The sequence below is a fragment of the Ricinus communis genome, chromosome 5 (genome assembly GCF_019578655.1).
Source record: "Ricinus communis isolate WT05 ecotype wild-type chromosome 5, ASM1957865v1, whole genome shotgun sequence".
In the NCBI taxonomy this organism is placed as follows: domain Eukaryota; kingdom Viridiplantae; phylum Streptophyta; class Magnoliopsida; order Malpighiales; family Euphorbiaceae; genus Ricinus; species Ricinus communis.
In genome coordinates this window covers 2,517,971-2,541,742 of record NC_063260.1, presented here as the reverse complement: position 1 = coordinate 2,541,742, position 23,772 = coordinate 2,517,971, and the positions used below count along the sequence as shown (strand labels likewise).

General features: G+C 32.0%; 3 protein-coding genes across 3 annotated transcripts; 2 read left to right on the top strand and 1 right to left on the bottom strand.

Moving 5' to 3' along the window:
• Positions 1-907: 907 nt before the first annotated feature.
• LOC8281320 (amino acid transporter AVT3B) lies at positions 908-2,718 on the top strand. Its single transcript, XM_002521682.4, has one exon. It carries the CDS (start codon positions 1,249-1,251, stop codon positions 2,527-2,529), a length of 1,281 nt encoding a protein of 426 aa, XP_002521728.1. The 5' UTR covers positions 908-1,248; the 3' UTR covers positions 2,530-2,718.
• A 154-nt stretch (positions 2,719-2,872) lies between these two features.
• LOC8281319 (epidermal growth factor receptor substrate 15-like 1) lies at positions 2,873-11,922 on the bottom strand. Its single transcript, XM_015720857.3, has 13 exons — positions 11,505-11,922; positions 9,746-10,895; positions 8,966-9,184; positions 8,643-8,863; positions 8,339-8,413; positions 7,126-7,197; positions 6,941-7,039; positions 6,733-6,804; positions 6,542-6,656; positions 5,484-5,552; positions 4,938-5,274; positions 4,622-4,745; positions 2,873-4,281 (listed from the first exon to the last, which is right to left on the bottom strand). Exons 1-13 carry the CDS (start codon positions 11,634-11,636, stop codon positions 3,229-3,231), a joined length of 3,738 nt encoding a protein of 1,245 aa, XP_015576343.1. The 5' UTR covers positions 11,637-11,922; the 3' UTR covers positions 2,873-3,228.
• A 7,888-nt stretch (positions 11,923-19,810) lies between these two features.
• LOC8281318 (SRSF protein kinase 1) lies at positions 19,811-23,308 on the top strand. Its single transcript, XM_002521680.4, has 4 exons — positions 19,811-20,367; positions 21,117-21,899; positions 22,532-22,579; positions 22,661-23,308. The coding sequence occupies exons 1-4, from the start codon at positions 20,182-20,184 to the stop codon at positions 22,979-22,981; spliced, it is 1,338 nt and encodes a 445-aa protein (XP_002521726.1). The 5' UTR covers positions 19,811-20,181; the 3' UTR covers positions 22,982-23,308.
• Positions 23,309-23,772: the final 464 nt, after the last annotated feature.

The following is a 23,772-nucleotide window of genomic DNA, read 5'->3' as shown; positions in this document are numbered from 1 at the left end:
TATTTTAAAAATATTATTTTTACTATATTAACTTTTAATAAAGTATTATTTTTCTCTTTTTGTTTTCAAATTCACAGAGAAAATTTTCAATTATTTTCTGATGTATTTCAATTGTCTTACTTAAAAATAATTTTAAGAAATTAAAAATTAACTAAAATTATGATTATGAATAAGAAAAATTAAAAGATCATATTTTTTATATTTTAACACAATAAAAATAAAAAATAAAAAATACTATAAATTTAATAAAAATGTATATACATATATATTTCTGATATTTTTCCAATAAATTAATATCCCCTAGGGGGAAAATTTTTATGGGAACTGCTCCTTCAGTTTAGTCACAGTTGGCAACAATAATCTAAAGAACTATCCAAGTAAAATGCTTAATTCTATTAAGGACATGTAACTGCAAATTCTTCTTTTGTAGGACTTACTATTAAAATGATTAACACTTAAAAAAAGGAGTCCTTGCAAAATGAAAATCCATGGAGCAATTCCCTTGTCGACAAGTTTTCATGTCAACTGGTCCTAGGCAATATTAATTATACATATGATATTTATATTAGATGTAGCATTGAATATTCTTTAAAAAGAAAATTCGTCTATTTTTTATGGAAACTAATAATTTTAAATTATTAAATTTATAATCAATAATTAAAGATTTATTAGCTAATAAATAACTAATTACTTTTTAAATTTAAATTTCTGATGCAACATGTTTGAAATCAAAATCAAATTGCAAGTTGTTATGTGTCTACTTTTTAGGGCGGCCAAATTGGAATCACATATTATTATGTAATTTTCTCCTGGTTTTCCAAGTTTTATGCTTTCTCTTTTACAAAAAATACCAATTTTTTAATCCTTCTAAAGGAAAATATTTTGTCTCGGATCTTTTTGGTCTCTGTCGTTTTCTTTATCTCTCATCTGATTATTGTTCTTTAAATGGGGTGGCAAGAGAACACAGGTGATGTCAATTTACATTTGGCTTATTGCAGGAGCTTTTCTTTCTTGCTTCATTAAATCTTTTCCAGTTGTGATTAGAAAACCCAGCAATCTTCTTCCTGTTTTAAGAAACAACACCTGTCTTTCAATCTCAGTTCAATAATTCTTCTTTTTTATCTCGTCCTTTCCAAAATATCCATCTTTTTGCTAAAAACTTCCCTGAAATTGATCAAAACCCAATTCTTAATTCTCTCTGCGTAATCCAAAATTACACAAAGCAGAGAACAATCCTTGAAAGAAATCATGGGATTTGATAAAGAAGCAAGTTCATCATCTCATGTGCTTAAAGTACCATCTCTACCAAGAGAAGACACACCACTTCTTGGCAAAAAACCTCCACGTTCTTCTCAATTTAAGACCTTTGCTAATGTCTTTATTGCTATAGTCGGAGCTGGTGTTCTTGGCCTTCCTTATACTTTTAAGAAGACTGGATGGATTATGGGTTCTCTCATGCTTTTCTCTGTTGCCTTCCTCACATATTATTGTATGATGTTACTTGTCTATACTCGCAGAAAGCTTGAATCTTATGAAGGTTTCTCTAAGATTGCTTCTTTTGGTGATCTGGGTTTTGCTGTTTGTGGTCCTATTGGTCGTTTCTCTGTTGATGCTATGATTGTTCTTGCACAAGCTGGGTTTTGTGTTAGTTATCTTATCTTTATAGCTCATACCTTAGCTTATGTTTTTAATCATCAATCAAATGAGAAAATTATGGGCTTCTTAAGTCCTAAAGCTATGTATATATGGGGTTGCTTTCCTTTCCAATTGGGGTTGAATTCAATTCCAACATTAACCCATTTGGCTCCACTAAGTATTTTTGCTGATGTTGTTGATCTTGGAGCTATGGGTGTGGTGATGGTGGAAGATGTAGTTGCCTACTTGAAATATAAACCTGCTTTACAGGCTTTTGGTGGGTTTTCTGTTTTCTTTTATGGTTTAGGTGTAGCTGTCTATGCATTTGAAGGCATTGGGATGGTATTGCCATTAGAATCTGAGGCAAAAGACAAGGACAAGTTTGGGAAAGTGTTGGGAGGGTGTATGGCATTCATTGCTCTACTGTATGGAGGATTTGGGATTCTGGGTTACTTTGCATTTGGTGAAGAAACTAAAGATATAATCACTACCAACTTAGGGCGAGGATTACTGAGCAGTTTAGTTCAGTTTGGTTTGTGTGTGAATCTATTCTTTACTTTCCCATTGATGATGAACCCAGTTTATGAGGTTGCGGAGAGGAGATTTTGTGGTTCTAGCTACTGTTTGTGGCTGAGATGGGTGGTGGTTTTGTTAGTAAGCTTAGTGGCTTTGTTAGTACCAAATTTTGCAGACTTCTTGTCACTGGTCGGGAGCAGTGTCTGCTGTGCTCTTGGTTTTGTGCTGCCTTCTCTGTTCCACTTGATGGTGTTCAAGGACGAATTGAGCTGGAAGGGTTTGGCCATTGATACCACCATTTTAGTTTTTGGGGTGGTGGTTGCACTCACTGGAACCTGGTCTTCTCTATTGGAGATATTTGTGTCCAAGTCCTCTTAAATCTTAGTAGTTTTTTGTTTTTTCTATTTTTCTGTTCCTCTTTTACTAGGATTGGCAAGTGTAGAGGTTCTATTTTAAAGACAGCATAATGCAGTATTCTTTGTTGAAAAACGTTAGTGATTTGTGTAATAAAAGAAACCAATAATATAATATAAGAAACTGGTGTGAGCTAATGCACGTTCTCTTTTATCTTTCTTCTATTTCTTTATTCTTCTTGGCTTAACTTGAAACATGTGGAGAAGCCAAACAATTCACTTGCATAAATCACAATGCACATAATCGATTTGTCCTGATCAAAGCTCAGACAAACCAAAAAGAAAAATTTACATTGCAAAACCCAAAATGGAAACCAGGCTTCCAGAGACCATATTTCTCCAGAAACGAAATTCAAATAGACTTCGATATCACAAACATGTGTTTTAGAGTATATGTTTGGAAAGAATTACATGTAATCCATGCCTCCTTATCAAAAAAATCATAACAAAAGATTAACAAAAGATTAAAGTAAATTCACTTGTAAACGAAAAAATTATCTGCAAAATCAAACAAGGTCTTAACACCACAAAGGCACAACCAATACTTCCTCAACCACACCCTATGTATATATATACTCATCGAAGAACAAGGCTGCGACACCTACAAGACCAGATCTCTTCATATGGAGGGAAAGCATGCAAGAATATGATGTCCACTACCTCACTAGAAAGCTCTCCAGTTGTCAGAACTTCTTCTTGGAGTTTCACTCTCGACCGATGTCCTAAATGGCCCTGTGGAGCCGAATGGATCAGTGTCGTCAAAGGATGAGAATCCATGACTATTATCAAGGTCATTAGAGCCGCGCGCAGAATCAGACTTCGCAAATGAATTGCCAGTTGATTGGAAAATTCCAGTGTCATTAGTACTAAATGAATCAAAACTTGGGGGAAACCCATGACTGTTATCAGTCTCTCTAAATGAATCAAATCTTGACGGGAACCCATGACTGTTATCGGAGTCTCTAAATGAATCAAACCTTGAGAATCCATGACTCTGATCGGAGTCTCTGAACGAATCAAACTGTGAGAATCCATGATTTTGATCGGAGTCTCTGAACGAATCAAACCGTGAGAAGCCATGATCAGAGTCTCTGAAAGAATCAAACCTTGAAAAGCCATGATTTTGATCAGAGTCTCTGGATTCACTAAATGAATCAAACCTTGATGGGAACCCATAACCTTGATCAGAGTCCCTAGTGCTGCGCATGGAGTCAAATCTTCCAAGAGAATGGCGTGGAGATTGAAATGATCCACTGTCAGGCAATGTGAATGAATCGAACCTAGAGAAGCTGTCAAAGGAATGGTCCTCTGACCCTTCACTGAACTTTCTTGGAGAGTTCCCGAAATTATAGGCAGGGGTGCCAGGAACTGAATCTGCAAATCCAAATGAGCTATTCCCCTGGTTATAGGCTGGGGTGCTTGGAACGGAATCTGCAAACAAGCCTCTCCCATGGTTATATGCAGGGGTGCTAGGAACAGAATCTGCAAACAAACTTCTTCCCTGGTTATATGCAGGGGTGCTTGGAACAGAATCTGCAAACAAACTTCTTCCCTGGTTATATGCAGGGGTGCTTGGAACAGAATCTGCAAATAAAGATGTGCTCTTCCCTTGGTATGTGTTATCTACACGCGATGAGGAGCCTGTTTTTATTGGGTTTAAACCAAATTCAAACATGCCAAATAAAGAACTTTCACCTTGCCTATCATGATCCAAGTCCTACAAGAGAAAATTACAGCTAATCTATTTAGCGTATCAAAGAAAGAAAGACCAAAAAGAGAGAGTTGAATAAAAAGATTGAAATTGAAACAAGTGAAGCAACCCAACACAGCTCAAAAAAAAAAAAAGAAAATAAACTCCCAATTAGTTTCCATTGATTACAATTCCTCAAATAAAATTAAAGCTCATAACTCGAAGAAGCAGGTGCAATGTGTGTGTAGAGAGAGAGAGATTGCAATCTCTTTCTTTAGTTTAAAACAACTTTAATAAATTCTTAAATATGGACCAACAATTCCTATTATCCATGTCAAATTGCAAGGAAAAGACCAAGTTCACGTACCTTGCCACTAACAGAATCAGATCCCCAGTTAGATTCCGTATCATAGTGTGAGTCAAATGTACCCCAGCCAGGTAGATTGCCACTTCTATCCCCATAATGCACAGATTCAGTACCACCCATGTCACTGCATAATTATGTGACTGTTAGGTCCCGACATCCAAATGAAGAAGTGAAGACAGAAAAACTGGATAAAGGAAAAAGATACCTCATCTCTACTGCTAAGTAATGCCTACTAAATTGTTTGTGAGTTGATACTTGGATTGAGGAGCAGGAAAGTAAAAGAAAATCAAGTTAAAAACCACAAACACACACTAACCTTTGGATTTCTTTGGCATGTGGTGAACCATCAGCACCAATCCCTGCTCTGGATGGAGAATCTTGGAAATCATGTGATTGGCTCTCTGTTGCACTCCTTCCAGCAGGACTCTCAGGAGGACTTCTTAACATGCCATTCTCGCTTCGGTCACGAGGTGATTCTTTCTCTTGAACTGGCTCACGTGGACTTGAAACCTTCTCTGACTTTTCCTCAGCCTTCGAGGAGGAAGGACCTATATCCTCATCTGTAGAAGTTGCTTTCTGAACTGAGGGTTTTGGTTTTGGAGGGGCGACAACATTTTGCACATCCAGAGTGAGCTCTTTGACAAATGTGAAACCTAAAATTAGAAGACAAGTATTTGTCAATAATTGAACATAGTTCACAGATTTTCAAGAGAAGAGTTCCCTACAAGAGCAAGACAGGGAAAATGATCAAATTCTTCATGAAGGGCAAAAGGAGTTCCATCATAGGATTTGGAAATGATTAATTCAGAAGATGATTAAAAGTGAATTTAACCAGCATCCAACAGGGCAACAATAATATTACCTTCATCTTCAAGTTTATCCCACTCTTCATCCCAATCAGCTGCTCCTTCTTGAATGCCAGGCTGCCAGCCTTTAGTAAGATCATAGAAGATAAAGTAAGTGATAAGTGAAACAAAAAAAGACAAGGATAAGTTCTCTTATTATAAAGCACAATCACTCAATTATCTTGAAGACAAATATAGAAGATTGAAAAAACTGATGATAGAACACAACCATGTCAAGTATTTTTCAGTAAACGGAAATCAAGAGCAGAACTAGTACACTGCTTCGTAAAGTAAAAACTGAGTTAGCTGTGTACAGCTTTCTAAGTGCTAAGAGGAAATTATGATAGCTATGTATTCCATTTCCTTAATTTGATAGGTTGATAACATGAAAGGAAAATTATCACCAAATAGATAACCAGATAGATCCTAGCAACAGATTTCGACTAATATTTTAGATTTTGACCATTGACAATCTATCATTTGGGCTCACAAAAAGTGAAAAGTTGCTCCTTCTACTCGGTTTGACCCTTTAGTTTTATAACCAGGAATAATATAGGAGCAGCCCATTATCTTCTAGGTTCAATTACCCCAACAGAGGGATCTTCTCACCATGAATTATAGCAGTAGGATTGTCAGAGTTGCAAGCATTTCTAAATGAATCAGAACATTTGCAAGAATTATTAAATGAATCATACATATGGGGACCAACTGAGTCAATAATTTATCAAAATTATCTACTAAATATGAAATCAAGTTATAACACAGCCACAAAACTTCATTTTCTTGTATTTTTGAAACATGGTCAGAGATGTTACGAAAGTGTGCAAATTATGGAAGCAATTTGAAGAAAAATAGTCACTAACAATTTTGAAAAAGGTAATGACAACATTGTATTTCACTAGTGATTATCATTATCAGATGGCATATTTCCAGATGAGATATCAAAATGGTATCTTTTTGCAAAGGAAAACCAACAGGACATGGCAAAATATGGTAACAAAAACAAGCAAAAGATTTTCTAGTCAGGACATGTAATAGCTTGGACAGAGGATTTATGATAAGGTCATGAAGATACCAAAGGGTAGCTCAACCAGTGAGATTGGCTTAGCACGCAACCCATATTGTTTACAGCGTTCATTCACATTTTTCACTAGTTCCTCAAGACTTGACTGGATACGATCAGCACGCTCCTGCAAAAACCAGAAAAACAGGACTTACAGACAAGTTTCATTTTTCTTTACACTAATCATCAATACTATAAGGTACCTTGAGAACCCCATCAGCAGTGCCTCCTTCTTCCATCTTAACAATTGCCCGATATAAATCCATTTTCCTCTCCTGCAAGTGGTCAAGGACTATTTAGATTAATTGAGATAAAGACCATCTTCTTTTGCGATGGTGCAAAAAATTTTTGCAGAAGCAGATAATACTCCAAGCAATCAGACAATGAACGAATTTAATGAAAGTTAAATACCTGAATATCACGAAATGTAGCCTCTTCAATAGTTAATTTAGAGGCTACATCCCCAGACTGCTTGTATTTCTCTTCATATTTTTTCGCTAATGCCTCCACCTAGTATTCATGTAGCACATTTTAAATTTGTAATGCAGAAAACTTCAAAATGAAAAAATAAAGACATGCAAATGGGATAGAAATACCTCGCGTTTATCAGCAATCACCCTTTCAGATACCTCATTAAGTCGATTGTCGCATCGGCTTTTATATAAAATCTACCACCGATTAATGAAAAAGAAAAAATCAAAACAAAAGAAATATTACCACATAGCATGCTCAAAAAATAAATAAATAAAAATACAAACATTTCCTTTTCCACTCAACCAATCAAAACAAAAGAAATATTACCACATCATGATCGAATAACACAGATTAAAAGCCTAATTGACCAATAAAATCCAAACCTTTGAGGGTGCTTTCAGATTACTCAATTCAAAATTTTTTTTTTCAATTTTGGCATTTATAGTATTAGTAGCAGGTTTGGCCAACTTAGTGAGAATGGAAATGTATATGTAAAACCTGCATAGTACAAAATAAGCATACAAGTATGATTACTATTTCTTTCTAATTTGATACTACAAAATATATGTTCCTTTCTAAAAAAGTTACATTTCTGATTCCCTTACCTACTGAAAATAAAAATGAAATAAACCTCCTTGAAAGAAAAATGGTTTTTTTTTTTTGGTAAGCAACCAAAAGAAGACATCATTAAGAGCCAAAAACAGAATATAAAAATAGGCACTAGGACCACCAGAATGTAGACTGAATACCAGCAGTCCATCCCAAAAGAAAAAAAAAAAAAAAAAAAAAAAAAAAAGCCAGCAAGAACAGTAAACCAAGCTCTCAAATGATTATGTACATTTTCTGGAATAAATATCATATCGAAATTTATATAAGGCAGTATTTAACTTTCCTAATGACGCTTTCTGCATCTGCTTGCTTATTCTGTAAATGGATCAAGTTTCTTTCATACCAGATGAAGTTTATTTGGAAGAAAATTTGCATCGCAAGTAAAGAAATGTCTTCTTTTTTGCCATTTGAAATAGCTATATAACTTTGTCTACATTTTTGTTCTCCCTCACTAAACTGACTAAACTTATCATTAATGTTGTAAGGATTTGCTAAAATTTTAAAAAGGAAACAATTTTTTTTAATTTTAATTTGTGCCATTTGACCTAAATTATGTATGGTGACTGGTGAGAATACAGATCCAGCATAGAGATCCCACCCAAACACTTGCAAGCACTTTTTACATACTAGATATGGCATCACTTCATAGGAATCTTAAATAGCCAATGGTGGGGAAGGGGGGTGGGTGGGGTGGAGGGAACTAAGGGAAAAGATGAGCATACTTACAAGTTCCTGCATCTTAACACGATAGAACTCGATCTTCTGTCTAGAATCTGCTATTTCCTTCTCCAATTCTTCAACCTTCAAGCAAAGGGTGGGAGAAAAGTCAACATATACAAATATCTATTAGAGCTGTCCCTATAATTTGACATCAAAATGGAACCTTCAGATGGTATTATTTGTTCCAGTTCAAAGTTTTAGCATAATAGTCAGAATCAAAATCCCTCCACTAAACAAAATTTAGAAAACAAAATCAAAAGAAAAAAACAAAAGTTATACATAACAGGTGGACAAGAAGAATAAGAAGTGCCTTTTTATCAGCCTGAGCTGCCTCTTGGAACTTTGAGTTCAAAGAATCCTGTTCGTCCTGACTAAGTTGATCTACAAGATGATTTTCCAGCACAGGAACTTTGGGCTTTTGCTGACCGGGCTGCTTTTCATCAGCATGATGAACAGGAGGCGGCCTTGGTGGCCTTGCTGCAGCAGCAGGTGTTGGCCGTGGACCAGGCATAACTTGCGGTTGCCGCAAAACTATAAAAATTTTGTTTTCCCTTTTAAAAGATGATACCACAACAAAAGAAAGAGAAAGGAAACTGAATTTGAAAAATTCTAACATGATAATGAAAACAATACCAGAAGCAGATCCCCAAGCTCCACTGCCATGTGAAGCTGTGGGGTGACTAGTGGCAGACAGCAGAGTCTCATCGGACATGATAGAGCTAGGAAGTATTGTAGGAAGAGTACGTCCTTCTCTAGAACGCTCCATCAAATAAAGAGCTGTACAGAACTCCCTTAAAGATAGCATACTGTCATTATCTTGATCGGATAAGTCCCACACCTGTTTTAAGACCTCTGAAACACCAAGGATAATATGACATGAGCATCACATAGTATATGACTGCAACAGTTCCCTTTAAAGACAAAGAAATTCTTAAATTCAAAGCTGTCATTATTTATGGAAACTAATAGTTAAGATTAAAACTGAATTGTGAAAAAATATCATAGGATTAAGAAAAATTACAAAAAGATTAACACATTAACCCTTCAATTGCAAGATAAATTAATATGTAGATGTACTGGTGCCACTTTCAGTGGTCCAATTAATCCCACATGCTAGTGCAACTGACATTTAGTTCCCTAGCAGCCTCTTTCTTTTGCATTATGTCTAATACGAAGCATTTTTTCCTCGCTCCACCATTCAGCGAAAATTCTTATTTCAGCCCATATAATGAGCACTTTCAAAATGCCAATACATTATCCAACTTCTCTCAAAGGAAATAGTAAATCTAACCCTAACAAGAAGGATATATTTTTTACCATTATCTTGTACAATATTTTACCATCAATGATCTCATCTTGACACTACGCATTTGAACATGTGAAAAAAGAAAGAAAAGAATTCTTGTAGTCTACCTCTTGGCAGCCTCCAGCTTAAGAACAGGTTGCGTGCTTGTTCACCAGTTATTTTTCCATCTCTATCTGTGTCCACTTGCACAAAAACTTTCATATACTTTTGAATATCAGACTGAGTCATCTTTGGCCATGGAGCCTGAGACTGATTGGAAGCTGAGTTCCCAGCTCCAACAGAAATCCCAGGAGTCACATTAGAAGTTTGAGCTGCAACAGATTTATTTTCTATTGCAGTTGACAGACCACCCACAGATCGCTGAGAAAATGCATTCTGCAATGTATCAAGGGTGCTTGGCCTAACTGAAGGTTGGGACCCAACAGAAGATGTAACAATTGGCAATGAGACAGGTAAGACACTGGCAGATGGTGCAGCCGAGGAGGAGCTTTGTGCTGGTTGAGCAGGACCTACAGAAAATACATCTCCAAAAAGCGAGTTAGAGGCAAATCCATTCCCTGAAACTTTCACATCCTTTGTTGCTGATTGGTTAGAGGGCACAGCAGCATCTTGAGGTGTTGTAGTAGTAGAAGGTGTCTGTCCAGAGGTCACCTGTGGTCTAGGTTGCATAGATGGCGTAATACCAGATGCCATCAGTCCAAATCCATCACGAGTTGCTGGAGGAATAACTCCCCTGCTTTGATTTTGGGTAGTTTCAGTGCCCAGACTGCCACCCGGCCAACCAGTTGAGACATTAGAATTTGGAAGGCGGGGAGCAGTCATATTACCACCTCTAGGAACACCTTGGTTGGCAAGCATTTGTTGTGGATGCGACATGGAGTTAACAGGCATACCTTGAGGTGGCCTCATAAACTGGTTTTGCTGAGGTGGGAAATACTGCTGGTTTGTGCTGGCATTTACAGGCACCTGTGGCGGTCTTATGCCAATATTTTGTGATGCCACTGATGTGGTGCCAGCAATCTGAGGAGCAGGGGTTGCCGCTCTAGGAGCAGGTGCAGCTGCTCTAGGAGCAGGTGTGGCAGCAAGATTTATCTGCGGAGCAGGAATTTTAGCTGAAGCAGGACCATATAGTGCTGCCTTAGCCATATCCGGGGTCAGATCCCGCTTACTTTGAGCCACAGTGACAAGCTTAAGAGCATTATAAAACTCTTGTCTACTGAGGAAGCCAGCTTTTCTCTGATCAGCATAAGTCCACACCTTAATAAAACAACAACGGAAACATACAGTAAGTAATTCAGTCCCAAATGAGAAGGGATGTTCAAACCAAAAGCAAAAATAAAAATCAAACTGTTCAAGAAAGAAATCTTTTTTTCTTTGAACAAAATTTGTGAGTTTGCCATCAGAAAGTTCTGACGTGCATGTATGAGTAGATTATCGAGACATATAGCAACACTTAGGAACCCTAGTGAGGATAATTACTATTTAGTATTTCATAAGACAAATTATACAGATACCCACAAAATCAAACACTAAGCATAACACGTGTAATATGCTCCAACTGGAAGATTGCAAAAACTTCTAGCAACTCATAGAAGCAATAACGCCAGTTAGTTTCACTTAATACTAGGAAGTAAGTTCCTCAATACCATTACAAAACTGTTTCTATTGAGATCTCGTCTCAAATCTATTACTATGCACTATAAAACAGCTACAGACATTCTTGAAATTAAAACAAATAATTATAAATAAAAGTAGTTCTTGTTCAATCACTCTAATTAAGGCCATAAACTTAAAATTCTGTAACCTAAAACAGGGAAAACGGGAGAATAATTTATTATAAGAAAAAATTTTAAAAAGAAAGGATACCTGAGCAAGGACTTGTTTGGGTAAACCAGAACCTTGGAAAAAAGCAACAGCTTCAGCTCCACTGATCTGACCATCGCAATCTAAATCTGCTCTTTTAAAATAAACATCAAATAGATCCGTTGTATTTGCCATTCTTCTTTACAAAACAAAAAATCAAAACGGATCACAATCTAACCAAATATGAATCCACCACTTTGATAATCCACTGTCTCTCTCTCTCTCTCTCTCTCTCTCTCGCTTTCGCTCAGTCACTCAATTCTATCGACCGATTGCTCAGATTTTGTAAAAATTATAAAATTTAATTTGAAAAAAAGGATTGTCTAAAGCGAGACAGAGAAACAGAGAGGATCCAGAAAGAGAAAATGCCAGAAACCCCCTGCGTGGCTTCAAGTCGTTGGATAGATCTCTACGTTTTCCGTTAAGGTAAAAAATAAAATCTATCTATTGGAGAAAATACAATATTAATAAATATTTGATTAAAATTAAATTAAAGATATTTGTAATAATTGCACGCCTAAATGCACATTATTTTTAATTACAAAAGCTTTTTCTTCTTTTAACTGATATTACAGAAACTTATGATATTTAACAAGTAGTTTAATATTTGTATTTATTGTAAAATTTAATAAAAATTATATATTATTTTTATAAATTAACATTATATTTATATTTTATAGCTAAATTTATTTTATTTTATATATTAATTATATTATTCAATTTTCATCTAAATTATTATAATTTCTAACATAAACTAAATAATACAATATATATATATATATATATATATTATATATTTTCTATTGATATTGATATGAATATTAAATATAAATACAATAACAATCATCGCAGATATAAGAATAGATATTATGATAATAGAGCCGACCGGCTCCGGTTCCAGCTTGATTTAACTAATTTTTAGAAAATAAAAGACTAATTAATATGAATTTTTTTTACAATTTTAAATTTAAACTAATAGTTCCAGTTCCAGTTCTAGCATAGAGAAAACCAATTTTAACAGGCTTCTGATTTTGAGCCGGTTTCATTTCGTTTTGATTATTTCAATTTATCAAATTTATAAATTATTAATTTGAATTTTAAAAATTAATATAAATAATGTGAAAATCTATAAAATATAAAAAATAAAAAATTCATGCTGAAACTCTAATTTTATAATAACATAAAATATATATGAATAAATTTAATTTACTATTTATTATTAATTAAATTTCAGTAATATAAAATAAGATAATAATAAAAAATTAAATTAAAGTATTGAAGCATAGAGAGAAAATGAAAAAGTTAATGCAATATAAAAAAAAATTAAATGGTTTCAATCCCTTCTTACTAAAATAAAATTCTCATTTTCTTTTTTAAGGTCATTTCCAAGTAGAAAGAAATCATCAAATATTAATAAAATTATATAATATTTAGACATTTTTAAATTTAATAAAATTAAATAATTAATTAAAGAAAAATAAAAAATTTATCAATTAGATAATCAAGTTTAAATCGAGATTTTGTAATGTAGCAAGGAATACCATAAGAAAATAAGATAAGGTAAGTTAATTAATTAATTAAAATAATAATAAAAGAAGTACATACAAAAATTAAAATTAAAAAAGTTGTTACTATTACAATTATAGATCAAAGAAAATAATAACTACTTTTTATTAATTGATATTTATAAAAAAGTGACAAATATCATTCTTCGGTAGTCCTATGTGGCAAGCTGTGGCTAAATCATTATTTTGTTTTAGCTTTAATAGATTTAATTGGCCCAATGACCTATAAATTCCAAACTTATAACAATTTTTTAAATTAATTTAATTAAAAATTCCACAACAATTACTATTTTTACATTTCAATTTCTATTTTGGGATTTTGGTGATGTTTAATGAATAATCTAGCTAGTGTGTGCATATGTGACACCAAAGGTAAAATTTGAACAGAAAAAAAGAGAAATAATTGTTGACATATTGTTTAATCAAAATGGTGTGTTTTGAGGCAAGAACCAAACCACATTATTTCACCGAAATCAATTCAAATAGAAACCTTAACTTTGTAACTTTACACAATGAAGAAAAAGATTTCTTCAACATAGCTTTTGTCACTTTTTCATTGAACCCACATCGCATTCACCATTATAAGAAAATGACGATTCAATAATAAATTAAGCAATAAATGAGGAAAAAATAGAGACGATGGTGGAAGTTCAAGAGATTTCTTTTAGTAATAGGTTTAGTGCAGATTCGTGAGAGGATGAAAAACTGGCGATAGAAAGTTGAAAGGTGATTATAGTTATAACAGTGGAGATTAGATCTAATTATTGAGAAATTGAATTAATTGATAACAAGAACAAAACCAAGAAACCTACTATTTTATTTTCTACTATCTTTTTCATCGAATCAATGTCAAAGTTAAAACTAATACGAATGAACAAGATGGATGAAGACCCAAGTTAAAATTGATTCTTATATGTTATTTTCTTCATGGGTTTCATTTTATGATATTTGTTTATGAAGATACGATTCTCTAATGGGTTTTGTTTTATGATATTTGTTTATGAAGATACGAAACTCTAATTGATATTGCAATATTTGTGTTTATGTTCTTTAATTCTTATATAAATGGGCTCAATGAAAAGACATAAAGCTATGGTTTTTGGGTAAATACTGAATTATTTTTGCATTTCAAAGTATTATTGTTTTAGTTTTGGCCTACCAGTTAAATAATCCAAACATTTGCAATAGTTTGCTATTTTAGCTATTTTTTTAAAATTATCAATTCAGTCGTGATTTGACCAATTAAGTATAATTTTTTACTAAATTGAGTTGTTAATCAATTAAGCAATATGAATGGTAATGTGGACACAATTTAGGAAATGAGAATTCAAATTTAAGGAATATATATAAATAATGTGGTATTAGAACTCATCAATTTGGATTTTTCATTTCCTAATTTGCATTCATATCACTACTTGTATTGCTTATCTTTAGCAAATAATTCAATTAGAATAAAATTGCACTCAATGTGCTAATTGTTGCTAAATTGATAAGTTTTAAAAAATTGACCAAAATAGTAAAAATTTCATAAAAAATTGAATTATTTAGGCTATTAGGACATTAAATTTATAAAGAAACTCTCTTTTCTAAATTTTGATAGTCATTCAAAAGTTAAGCTATTTAATTTTGTTGTTCTTCATGTTAAAATTTGTTATTAGTTTTCTTGCTTTGTAATATTAATGGTAAGGGAGAAAAAGAGAAATGATAGGATAGTGTTGCTAATTATAATATTAATGGCATAATGGCATACCTGATCTTGTGAAGAGAAGATGGAGTTTTTGTTTTTAGAATCTTAAAGTCTAAAATGGAATAAAGGAAGAAGAAGAAGCATTGATAAAAACCAAAAAAAGAATCCTTTGTTAATAAAACTTTGCCGAGGTACTACAATTTGTCAAACCCTACAATATGAAGAATAAGTAAGAAGGAAGTGGTGATGTCCATTAGTAATGGAAGGATACAATTTTAAGCCTTTGGAATTTAAACTAAGCGGTGCGTTTGAGTCAGCAAGTGACTCATTTTCTTGGTGCCATATATATAAATACAATCCATTTTTTAGTTTTTTGTGATTGGAATCTCAAAATAGAAAATAAAATAAGAGAATGGTGATTGTTGTGCAATTTTTAATAGAATTATACAATTTAAAAAAAATATATTCAAAGTTCAAGGACTTATAAGTCATTAAGCCCTAATAATTTTTATTATTAAAGAGTGAATTGTAATGTCTGTAATATTAATAATTGTATTTTAATCGGTAGCGGTTGCTTTGAATATAGATTTATATGGAATAAAATTCAATAAATATCAAAACCAACTCACCACTGCACCATTAGTTTTTCATTACTGTCACTTTACTTTCTAAAAAAAAGATTAGAATAGTTTAATTTCACTTTACTTTCTAAATAAAAAAATAGAATAAAGTTTATTTTAGCACTAACCTTGTAATACAGGTTCAATTTAATTATTTTTTCAAATTTATGGATTTTTTAGTCCAAACTTTTATATATTTGGCTCAAATTGATCATATTTTAAGAAAAAAAAATGAAAGAGTGAGAGTTACTCAATCTTAAGAATAAAAAGTAATTATAAATTTATAATAATAACTAAAAATTATTTTATAATTTTAATACAATGAATATAATTAAGCAATAAGTAACTATTACTATTATTGTTGCTGAAACCGCTTTCACCTCCACCTCCTTTAGCACCACCACCACCATTGTAACTGTCTCTTTTGTCATCATTATTAAAAAAGAACAGTAAGAACACTTAAAAGTAGCAATATTTTTCTATTGAGTTCTTTAAATATCAATATATATTTTTAATTTAAATAATTAAATTTAATGTTAGAATTTAATTTTTTTTATTCTTCATTGTATCCACTCTTTTTCTAAAGAGTGCATAACTCGGTTTCTTATTTTTGTAAAAAATAGGACTAATTTGAGCTAAATATGTAAATATTTGAATTAAAATATTCATAAATATAAAAAAATGTCTAAATTGAACCCTAGGGATAAGATCAATGACCAAATTGTACTTTATTCCTAAAACAATTACCAATATTATCAGTAAAAAAGGAAAGCATAGATGAGATTTTAGAATCCAACACCATTTGTCACCTCTTAATTAGCCTTTACATGACTTCTACCAACTAATTCAAAATCTAAAATATATAAAAAAAATTAATATATAAATACAATTATATAATTAAATCATGGCCTAATTACTGATTAAATCCTGAACTTCACAGTTTTAATTATTTTATCCAGTTGTTTCAAATTTTAAAATAAATATCAATTCTTTCAATGTGTTTCTAAAAATACTTTTCAATAACAGTTTTTGAAATTTTACAATAAAAAACGGACGTGTTAAGTCAATTCTACTTACTAATATAAAAATAATAAAAAATTTATTGCATTTAAATATAAAATATATAAAAAATTTAATAGTCATATTATTAAGTCTATGATTAACTATTTTTATTGATTCATAATTATTATTCTTTTAAAAAGTACAATTGACTTTTTACATTATTTTTTTACTGTGAAATTTCATAAAATGTCATTAGAAAATATTTTTAAAAATAAATTAAAAGAATTAGTATTTGTTTTAAAATTTTGAAACAATTGGATAAAATTGTTAAAAAGTGTAAAATTCAAGATTAATTTATAATTGACTAAACCGTGAATAAATTAATATTCTTTTAAAAATTGATCAAAATAGCCAAATTTTATACAAATTGAATTGTTTAAGCTATTAGGGTTTTTTGAAAACATTTTTGTGGCAATTAGATATATTAATTTTAAAATTGCAAGAACCAAAAATATATTGAAATCAGCCTTAATAATTATGTTGCAGATCAACCAAAAGAATCTAATAATCACGTTATATTTGAATCTCTAAAATATTAAATTTTCCTAAATTTAAAATTTTAAAAATATTAAATTTAACTGCATTTTAATCCTTGACGTTTTGTATTGTAAAATACTTTTGTCCTTGTAAATTAGATACCATCCAATTTGTCCACGTGTCCCGTTTAGAGGTAAGCGATTGGCCGAATTTGGCATGCCAATAGAGTATGTCTCAAAATTATATATTTTTCATTAACAATTATATAAGAACTACATATGCAAGAACTCCTCATAAATACACTGGAAAAGATATAAAATAATATGTGTTCATAGATGAACAAGGAATGGCATTGTAATTTAGTGTGAATTTCAATGAAATTATTTTTCCTAAACCATGTGAAGTAGCACAAGACTTATTTTTATATAAAATTCAAAATTGAATGAATTTCATCTTACAAGAATAATTTGGTTCACTTCAATCCACATTAATAATTGAGGGTTAGGGAGTGAATTTTTCTTTATAGAAAAAAATTAAGGATCAGGACAAAAAATTTCATTTTATTAAAATATAAAAAAAAATACATATAATTTTATATCAGCATAAATCCCAGTCATCTCTTACCAGAATTGATGAAATAGTATCAAAATAGCCGTTTCAGCCAGGTCAATTTTGACAAATAAAAAAATAAGTATTTTTTAATAAAACTTGTTACTCAATTTCATACTAGCTTAAGAAAATAACACTACTTTTAATATAATAAATTGATTTTTTATTTCTAAATAGATAATTTTATAATTAAAAAAATGTATAAAATTAAGTCTTCATTCTTTAATATAATCATTTATTATAAAAAGACCTCTACAAATTAAGTATTACTTTAAAAAACTTTGTTATTAATGAATCACAAATTATACCATTAAAATTAATATAATTTTTAAAACTATATCCTAAATCAAAAATCTATATTTAATAAAATTTCATTCATTAAAATAGTTTATAATATCATAAGATTTTGCATAATTCAGAATAATACATATATTCAAAATAAAATGTCGAAATACTTCGATTCGATACTGATATATATCTTGTTATAAAGGTAATTCTAAAAGACCACAAGAACATAATTAACAAGCTTGTTTGGATCTTGTAATTTAAAGTTTCAACAAATAACTAACTCAAACAGCTAATTAGTTCACGGTTTAAATCAATACAATTATAACACTCTTTCAAGAATTATATACTAAAGAAAAAAAAATGGGATTTAAAATTCAAAACTGCAAATCCATATTTATAGATATATAATGTATGCTATGGTAATATATATTATCATATGTGAGTTGCAGGGATGCTGCTGAGCAAATACAGAACAAGTTTAGTGTATTGGAGAACTGTGCAGAGAATTTCAAGGTATTCAAAAGGCAGTACTCATTGTGTTTTTCTTTTTCATTTTATTTTTTTTGTAAATATTTGAAAAGAAAATGAAAAAAGATAATATATATTATTGATAATATTTAATGAAATAGGGATGAGGATGGGCAAATGAGATAAATAATAATTTCAATTTCAAGATCAAATGATGAAATACAGAGGTGGATCACTAATAATACCAAAAAGAAAATAAATAAATCATGAAGTGCAACAAAAATAGAAAAGAAAAAGAATGGCCGATGACTAATAATAATAGTAATAATGATTAGAGTTTGGGAGGCAGGTGCTAGGGCGCATCAAAGCAGCCTAAAATTTCCCTTGAAGTTACTTTAAATGTCGGAATCATCCCTGATGTTTTTTTTAGGACACCTCTGCCCTTGTTGTTTCTTAAATGAAGCACATATAGTCAAAATGCAGAAGTTGTTAATCAAAATTCAAGAATCACTCTGAGTCTCTTCCCCCAACCCAAAGAAGAATTTCGGCTTTGTCTATGGCAATGGATCAAGGACGGGACTGAATCCCTCCACTTCCATCCGCACCTCATTTTTCTAAACAAAATTTTATATATAATATTTACTTATTATATTGTATATGTCATTTTCTTTAAATAAGTACTACTGAGTACTTGATTTTATTTATTAATCTCTTAAAATATTAGTTATAATATATAAAACTCAACATGAATGTATATAATTTAAAATTTATAAATTATAATTTTCTAATATTAATAAAATTATAAAAAATAAATAAAAAATTCCATCTTCGTTCCATAAATGCTTTAAAAATTATTTACTCCATCCGACTTCTGCCTCAAAAATTATTTATCTTATATTTTTGTTGTGAGTAAATGAAAATTTTAAAACTTACCCCTGCCACCCATTGTTATAAAAAATTCTAAAATATTAGACTAAATTATCTTCAAATTTTTCAGAAAACAATAAATTATTATTCAATTATTTTCTCTTTACCAACTGAACCTGTCTTACTTTTACTCTCTCCTTGTTTTTCATTGATGATGGATGGTTCTTTTATAATAATTGTACTATGTATTTATGTATATTAGCATTATTCCTTACTATTTTTCTTTTTCTTTTGAGTTCTTATGTTTTTTTTTTCCTATCATATAATGTTTATGATGTATGAAATTGAATTGTATATTTGAAAAAGGTATAGCAATGGAGGTCATGTTACCCTTAACAAGAGACAATAAGGAGACAAATGTATAAAAGAAGAAACACATCCAAGGTTTTAGAGTAAGAAGGTTGAGGGGCAAATTCATATGGCTTTCTTTTTTCCCCAACCAAACCAAAGGGAAAAACTTGCAAGTTGCAGCATCCATGAAAAAATTATGATGAGGCTGCTCCACCTAATCCCACACCATCCACTCCAACAAAATAAAAGAAAAAGGACAAAATGGTAAATTACATAGACTGCCTTCAAAAAGGAAAGAAAGAAGAAAGTGGGAAAAGTGAAAAAAAAGAAAAAAGAGAAAAAAGTGGAGAGAGAGAGAGAGAGAGAGAGAGAGACATTGTTCCCTTTGTAATTGGAGGCCACACATTTTTACAGTCTTCCCCTTCTCCTTCTCCTTCTCCTTCTCCTTCAATTAAAAAGAAAAACTTCAAAACAATTAACTAACAAAAGAAACCTCCAAATCCAAGCAATCTCTTCTTTTCTTTTTCTTTTTCTTCTTCTTCTTTTTTGCTTTCTCTGTCAAGAAACAAATAACGGTTAATACAAATTCTTCAGATCAAGTTTTAACAAACAAATCAAGAAACAGAATTGATAGTGTGTTATGAACCACTTGTTTCTTTCATTATAAACAAAGAAAAGAAAAAACGATGTCGTGTTCGTCTTCGTCTGGTTCGGAGTCGGAAGATGATGAGGGAATCGACTCGTACAGGAAAGGAGGATATCACGCTGTTCGTGTGGGCGATCAATTCTCCGGTGGCCGTTATATTGCTCAACGGAAGCTTGGCTGGGGCCAGTTCTCTACCGTCTGGCTCGCTTATGATACTCTTTCTTCTGTACGTCGTCGTTTTCCTTTAAGATCTCTTCCTGTTTTTGTTTTTTTCTATCCTATTTAATTGGATCATGATCAATAACTGTAATGATAATAATTGCTGCACTTCATTATCTTTCCTTGTTTTGGTAAATTCTGAATTATTGTTACTATTCGGTGAGATCAATGCTTGAGTGTTAAATGTCATTTTTGACTCTGCACCAAAAAGATCAATCAATCTTGTTGAGAACCCAATGGTATTTTTATTGAATTACACGTGTCATGCTAGGGAGCTATGTTATTTAATTGATCGATTCAATGAATAAAAGCATATTATAAGATTTTGATCTTTATAATTTTTGAATTACTATTCAATTAGGATTTATTATGTCATCATTTTTTTTTTAATATGAATCTATATCTATTTTTTTATGATTTTAATAGTATGATGTCTAATTTAATGATGTTTAACTGGATTAATGTAGTAATATCTCACATTTGCAAGGAAACTTAAATAAAATGTGAAACTGAATGATAATCACCTTGTTTGGAAAAGTTTAGAATGAAAGAATTCAATTCAACCGATTTATATTTAGTAAATTCGTTCAACTTTAGTATAAAAATAAAATAAATTGTGCCAAAAGTTACATGATTTTGCAGGAATTTAATTTATCGAATTTTAGCCATTGAAAATACTTTTAACTTTCTATTGTTTTACTCTTCCTTCAAGGTTGATTAATTTGTTTTGCTGTGCTTTTGCTTCTATACTTTCAGGATTTTGTTGCGCTTAAGATCCAGAAAAGCGCAACACAATTTGCTCAAGCTGCACTTCATGAGATCGAACTCCTTTCAGCTATAGCTAATGGTGATCCCTCTAATTCCAAGTGTGTTGTACGGTTGATTGACCATTTCAAGCACACAGGACCAAATGGGCAGCATCACTGCATGGTTCTTGAATTTCTTGGTGATAGCTTACTCAGGTTAATCAGGTATAGTCGTTACAAGGGTCTTCCGTTCAATAAAGTTAGAGAGATATGCAAATGCATTTTGATAGGCCTGGATTACTTGCATAGAGAACTTGGTCTGATCCACTCCGACCTAAAACCTGAAAATATTCTTCTCTTTTCCACCATTGATCCTGCCAAGGATCCAATTAGATCTGGCCTCACCCCGATTCTTGAGAGGCCTGAAGGTAGCCTTAATGGTGGTGCTACAATGAATCTCATTGAAAGGAAGTTGAAAAGGAGAGCAAAGAGGGCAGTTGCTAAGATATCAGAAAGAAGAGCTTCAATGGGAGGGGCAATGACAAAGCAGGAGAAATGTTTGGATGGGGTTGATGTGAGGTGCAAGATTGTTGATTTTGGAAATGCATGTTGGGCTGATAAGCAATTTGCAGAAGAAATTCAAACAAGGCAGTACAGAGCTCCTGAAGTCGTTCTGCAGTCTGGGTATTCCTTCCCTGTTGACATGTGGTCATTTGCTTGTACTGCTTTTGAGCTTGCTACTGGTGACATGATGTTTGCTCCTAAGGGTGGACAAGGATTTAGTGAAGACGAGGTAGGACTCATGTTCTGGAATTGTTGGTAGTCATAATTTTTAACTTATGCTCGTCTTACGTGAAAATGTAGTTCAGATGTGATACATATTAGAAAACAGCAAAAATACAAGAGTAATTGGTGAATGATTGTGGATAAAAGATAAAAAGGAATAAATTCAAAACTCTCTTCTGCAGAAAAATTAACAAATCCTATGCATCCTATGATTTGTAATAGCTGCTTTATGGAAGACGCAACAACATAAGATCTGATTGATGGGAAGATAATTGCACCAGATTTAACTTTGTTATCTTGTCTGAGACCAATGAAATGAACGAGATAGTTCTGTACTGGAATTTTTGGCTCGTCTAGGGAGTGCATATTGTTTGATAAAACCTGCTTTTGTGCTAAGATATCATAAGACTGATTTTGAGTTTCTGCCAACGGATTGATGATGATATTCACCTGTAATTATGTTTGAATGGTCTGTAAAAGAACATGTAGTACATTTGCATTCTGGAGTAGTCTTAATTCTTGACATGGCTGGTAACTTTGCCATTACTCAGTGTGCCAGTTGTCTGTTGCCTAATGATGTTTATATGTCTTTGAGCATGTTTATTTTTAGATGGTAATTGAAGTATCTTTTGGTTTCAGGATCACCTTGCTCTAATGATGGAACTCCTTGGCAAGATGCCACGAAAGGTATTCTATAATTTCTTAATGACATCCATTAGCTGCTTATTTACTTGTTAATCATTTCTCTCTTAATTCTTGCATGAGCAGATAGCCATTGGCGGAGCTAATTCGAAGGATTTCTTTGATAGATACGGGGATCTAAAAAGGATTAGGAGACTGAAGTTCTGGCCACTTGATCGCTTGTTGGTTGATAAATACAAATTTTCTGAGAATGATGCTAAGGAGTTTGCAGAATTTCTCTGTCCACTTCTCGATTTTGTGCCAGAGAAGCGGCCCACTGCTCAGCAGTGCCTGCAACACCCTTGGCTCAATCTCAGAAGTTCTACTCAGACTCAGATGGGAAATGAAGCTGATGTGGGAAAACTGCAAGTTGGGGTGAGCAACCTTCAACTTACGGTGGGTATGTGAAGGGAGGATCTGGGGTGTTTTTGCACCATTTTCAAGTCCCTCCCTCCACCTATATGGGTATTGATTGTGAAATTTTTTGGGTTTGTTACATTTTAATAAGATTTTTTTTTTTTTAACTTTTATTAATGATAAACTAAAAATGTAAATTAGTAATTGATTACGTGAGATAATGACATGAGGGAGAGAGACTAACTGTGTTAATAGGCTCTGGTGGCTTATGTCCTATAACCAGAAGGATACACATGCTTTTCCACATGTAATTGACTTTGACATTCATATTAGTGAAGAATGTGTCACACCATAAAAGGGAGTTGCCCCTTGGGAATATTATACTGAGTGATTTTATTGCATTTTTATTAAATTTTCTTTGAATTTTGTACCTTTCTATTGCTGTGATGGTTGGATTGCTTCTTTTGGGTTCCCACACTTAGATTGATGATTTATAGCCACCAAGCCTGGAACTCTGTATTTATTAGGTCTAGCATTTGCATTAAATAATTTTTTAATTGCCATTAGTCGCTCATGCTTAAAAATCAATAAATATAAATATTACGCCTAATCTATAATGCTACATGTTAACGAGCAAATATAATGTAGTTATTTATTAACCTTTTATAACAGTACTTGATTACCATGGTTGGCCTGAAACATCCACCGTTTGTAATGCCATCTATTATGTCTCTGCTGCTTTCATGTCTTCTTTGTGATTATAGGAGTTACATTTAGCTTATTAGATACCAATACCATGATGAATGATGTGATTTGACTGTAACCTATTTGAGACTTAGGAG